Below are 5,000 nucleotides of genomic sequence, written 5' to 3' on the forward strand. Positions count from 1 at the left end.
TCATCCCTATACTATAGGGACACATGCGTCAGTAAGCAGTAACTGGGGATGGAGGACCGGGAGGTCTGGCGTGGCATTGTGAAAACGGATAGGCAGGGATGGTATAAGTATGCCTAAAATCATATTTATAAAATGTTTCAGATGGGGGGAAAAAAGCAAAAAAACAAAACAAAAACAAGATGAGATGAAGAATGGAATATTTAGGAGAAGTCACGGAAAGGGAACCTTCTGAGAGATTCACGGGCCAAAGATAATCAACTTCAAAACGGTTCAGAAAGACCTCACACACATCTAGCGTTAACCCATCTGCTGCCCCCTGCTGGACACAGAGCCAACCGCAGACTGCCGAGCCCTTTGTAATGTAACACACGCTGGACTGTTTGGGCGGCCATCTAACCATGGAGAGCTCCGTAGATTTCGAGTTATTCAGCTTTTTAGTCAGCCTGTATAATGGGAGGTGAACGTCAGCACGGTTGCGCCATCCGGTCTAGGATCGCTAAAGAAGGAAAGGCCAAGCCAAATAAAAATAAAAATAAAAGAAATCATTGATCCGGTTTGATATCAATAATAAAGCCTATATCAGTCGGAACATCACGCCAGAAGCAGTTGCCGGTTGGATTCCACCTGGCGGAACCTTCCGTCAGAAGCAGTACATTTGTTAATGAGCATTTAGGCTTTGGGAAATATGTTAATTCTTGTTAGTCAGTTGTGTCCACAGACTCAACACACACAACAAAATATCCAGCCAGAAATTATAATACATTGAAATTAGATTAGAAGTGAAAATTTGAGCACTTTCTGAAATGATTGATTTTGGCACTTAGATGAAAAGTTTATTAAAAAGAAAAAAGGCTTGATGAAGTGCTGGGGAAAAGGCCCTAATGAAAATGTATTGATATCACTGTGTCTCCATTAGGCAGCGACTGGTGTCGCGCAGCTGCGTTGATTTCCTACTGTCACTTCTGAATTAAGCTTGATTACTGGCCGAGCGAGAGAGAGAGAGAGAGAAACTGCTCATCACTGACCACTAAGTGTCAGGACAGCTGTTCTGTACATTCATTCAACTTCATGCAAAGTGACATTTGGCACGTGACACGTGTGTGTGTGTCATATTCGATTTAGAATTAGTATTACAATTATTATTATAATCATATAATTACATTTGGGCTTGTCACGCACGTTGCTGCGTCGATGCAGAATTGTGCACGGTTACGAATCGCCATGCATTGCTGAATCGATTATTTTTTGACACCACTGTTGCTCCTGTTGATTCCAGTCTCTCTCTCTCTCTCTCTCTCTGTCTCTCTCTGTCTCTCTCTCGTTCAGGTGGCGTGGCATCGCTGATGCTTCCGTCCCTTGGCCTCCTCAGCCCTCCATCGTTGTGTCGCCTCCCAGGAGAAGCAAGGCTCTGATGAAAGGAGAGGAGAAGAGAGGAGAACGCCAAGACCTGCGATGGCCAGCAGTACGTAGTACCGTACACTTCATGTCATGGTGACACCTTAACAGTTATCGCGTCATTGGCGTATTATCTACGGGAAAAGAGGAGTTTACAGGCAATTATGGGCACTAGATTTTCCCGTAAACCTCAAGTTTAGCAGGCATATACAGTAATATACGATAATATACAGGTGTGATGGTACAATTCTGGAGTTTACCGGAGTTTGTTGGAAAGTTTAACGGGAGTTTCCTGTAATATACACATCCGTATTCCATGCTTTTTGAGCAGTGGCGTGATGTTGTTTTGTTTGTTTTTGTCTCTCTTCCCTGTGGTGGTGTGTATGTGTTTATAGCAACGGATGGTGTTGTAGGCAGCCTGCGTGCGCAGCACAACCACCTCGGGGTCCCGGGCGTCACGGAGCCCGGACCCTGGGCCACCGCCATGACCAGCCATGGAGACATGGAGCAGCGACGGCTCAGTGTCCCCGTCACGGACCCTGGACGACCGCCATGGGCCACCACCATGACCAGCCATGGAGACATGGAGCAGAGACGTCTCAGTGTCCCCGTCACAGACCCTGGACCACCGCCATGGGCCACCGCCATGACCAGCCATGGAGACATGGAGCAGAGACGTCTCAGTGTCCCCGTCACGGACCCTGGACCACCGCCATGGGCCACCGCCATGACCAGCCATGGAGACATGGAGCAGAGACGTCTCAGTGTCCCCATGACGGACCACGGACCACCGCCATGGGCCGCGGCCATGAACAACTTGGGCATCGTCCCCATGGGCATCAACGGACAGCCGCTGCTCCCAGGTATAGTAGGCCTCGACGTATAACATGTCATGGATGCAAAGTGAATGGAACCCACAGGTTCCACAGGAAACAGGGCGTCATTTAAAGTATTTAATGAAGAACTGAGGCAAACATTACACTGATATTGCTGGCAGGAAGCAGGCAGTTGAACAGGAATCATCAGAATGACAAAGTAGTCAAGAACAAGAACAGGGAACCAGGAACAGGCAAATGCATCAACAACAACAAGCTATGAACGGACAGTGTGTGTGTTTGCAAAGTCCAGTCTTATAGAGCGTCGCAGCCCCACCCCCTCGAGAGACCCGGAAAAGAAATCCCTGTTCATTTTCCTCATAGACTTTTCAGAAAGTATTTATTTAAAGACGTTTACGCCGCGGACAAAGCCAACTCTTGTCGTGACAAATCATGACAATAGAAAAACTTTTTCTACTAATTGAAAGTAGAAAAAAAACGTTTTTCTTCTTTGTAATTATTTGTTTGGTTGTCATGATTTGTCACGACTTGAGTTGGCTTCGCACGACGCTTAAAAGGTCTTTAAATAAATACTTTTTGAAATGTCTATGGGGAAAATGCATTGGGATTCATTTCCTGGGCCTGGCATCGTCATGAAAGGGGGCGGGACTGCGACGCTCTATACAGGGAGCAGGTTGATTAGCAAAGAGTTCACAGGTTGGCTGATGAGGGAGTTGGACACAGGTGTGTAAGTGGGACTGCAGTGTGGTGGAAATGAATGGGAGTGGCCAAGGTGTGGACAGACAGACCGTGACAATACACTTCTCAACGAGCCTGGAAATTAAGGCCCAGACTGGGACTATTAGCATACCTTTAGGCCCCCGAAAACATGTCATTATGCATTTGATGTCCTCAAAGTACGTCACATGTCCAACAAGCTTTGAACTGAGCTGATTGGACCTTCCGTTCCAGAGATAAAGGACAAAACATCTTGAAACGGCCACGTTCGGCGATTTTCGATTGGGTTTTGGTCATTAATTGCTGCCTGTCTTTCTATAATAACACAAGCTAGGAAGATCGGACGGCGACAGACTAGATACCTGAGTAAAGTTCACTTTGAGCTGCACAAACTAGCATACATGTTGTGCCCGGTACGAAAAACATCGGATCGAGTACACTCTCAGGGTTAAATTAACATTGATTTTACAACATGAATTGAGATAGAAATGCTATTGAATGGTGGTCCGTAGACTAATGCATGTCAAACTGAGGGTCCTTGAAATGAACGGGTTGAGAATCACTGCAAAAAATATAGTCTCTTATGGGGGGGGTCCCTGGCACATCTTTTCAAATGGGGGTCCATGGGGGCTAATTAGTGTCAATGTGGGGGTCCTTGACATGAAACGGTTTCTGCATTAGACTACATATCACCATCTGACACAGACTGTCGAGTCTGTCCCGTTAATATACAGTATATATGAAACTGTCTGAGTCACTGTTATCTATAGACACTGAGAAATATGAGAGGGAGAGAGAGAGAGAGAGAGAGAGAGAGAGAGAGAGAGAGAGAGAGAGAAGGGGGGGACTGGGGAAGAGAGAGAGAGAGAGGTTGAATGAGGATAAGGACAATATGAGAGGAAGCTTTGGTCTTCATTTTAATGGCCTGATTTCATATCTGTCCCACTGCCAACGCTAATGGGCTTGTTAACTGTGTGTGTGCGTGTGTGTGTGTGTGTGTGTGTGTGTGTGTGACGTGACGGAGACTAAAATACAAGGACACACGAGTACGAACGAATGTGTTCCTCTGCGTGGCTTTAGTGTGAGCACGTTCACGTGCACGTGCGTGTGCCCGTGCACGCCATTGAGCTGCAATTACCATCGTGACAGCTCAGCCAGTGAGGATAGAGAGAAATTAGGGCAGTATTAAAATTCATGAGAATATTTTACATCATACATATTTATGGAATCATAACGGATATGGAAAAACCTCCGCCATTTACATTTTATATGTCAGTCAGAGTACGGCTGCAGTGTGGTGGAAACCACACGCACGCACACACACACACTCACACATACACACACGCACACATGTGCGCACATATGCGCACACACGCACACACATGCACACCCACACACAGGCGTGTTGTGAGCTTTTAGATCTGTTATTTTTGGTACAAAAATTATGGTACGCAAAATAACAGGCCTTAATACAAGCGCACGCACGCACGCACGTGTGTGTGTGTCAATGCGTGTGTGTCGCATTGCACAAACTATTGTTCCATTGACTGCTGCTATCATTCACCCCTAACTCTACATAGAACATAACACACACAGCAACTAACCCTGCATAACAGTATAACACAAGATGAAAGTAAACTTAACCCTCGCTCTGACCCTCAATCCATCACCTAAATCCTAAAACATCCCTTAGCTGGCCTGAAATGTGCTGCAGGCCATTGGCCAGAGATAGAAGGATTTGGGCCTGAAATGAGCTGCAGGCCATGAGGGCCAGAGATAGAAGGATTTGGTCCTAATGTGCTGCAGGCCAGGGGCCAGAGATTTGGTCCTGAAATGAGCTTCAGGCCAGGGGCCAGAGATAGAAGGATTTGGTCCTAAAATGTGCTGCAGGTCAGGGGCCAGAGATAGAAGGATTTGGTCCTAATGTGCTGCAGGCCAGGAACTGAGATATAAGGATTTTTCTCTGAAAATGACACAACAACCACAACCATGAAAGTGTTTTGTGAAGCCGAACGAGAACACGAGTGGAAGAACACACACACACGCACGTCG

General features: G+C 46.4%; 1 protein-coding gene across 1 annotated transcript in view; it reads left to right on the plus strand.

The window, feature by feature from the left end:
• Positions 1–5,000, plus strand: part of LOC310866883 (ecto-NOX disulfide-thiol exchanger 1-like) — a 125,533-nt gene that overhangs the window by 79,793 nt on the left and 40,740 nt on the right. Inside the window, exons 3-4 of the mRNA XM_083776679.1 lie at positions 1,327–1,462; positions 1,791–2,258. Of these exons, the coding sequence (XP_083632805.1) occupies positions 1,453–1,462; positions 1,791–2,258 (478 nt within the window). The 5' untranslated portion in view covers positions 1,327–1,452. The remainder of the gene's footprint in view (positions 1–1,326; positions 1,463–1,790; positions 2,259–5,000) is intronic.

Source organism: Protomyctophum parallelum (genome assembly GCF_964188405.1).
Source record: "Protomyctophum parallelum genome assembly, chromosome: 11".
Lineage (NCBI taxonomy): Eukaryota > Metazoa > Chordata > Actinopteri > Myctophiformes > Myctophidae > Protomyctophum > Protomyctophum parallelum.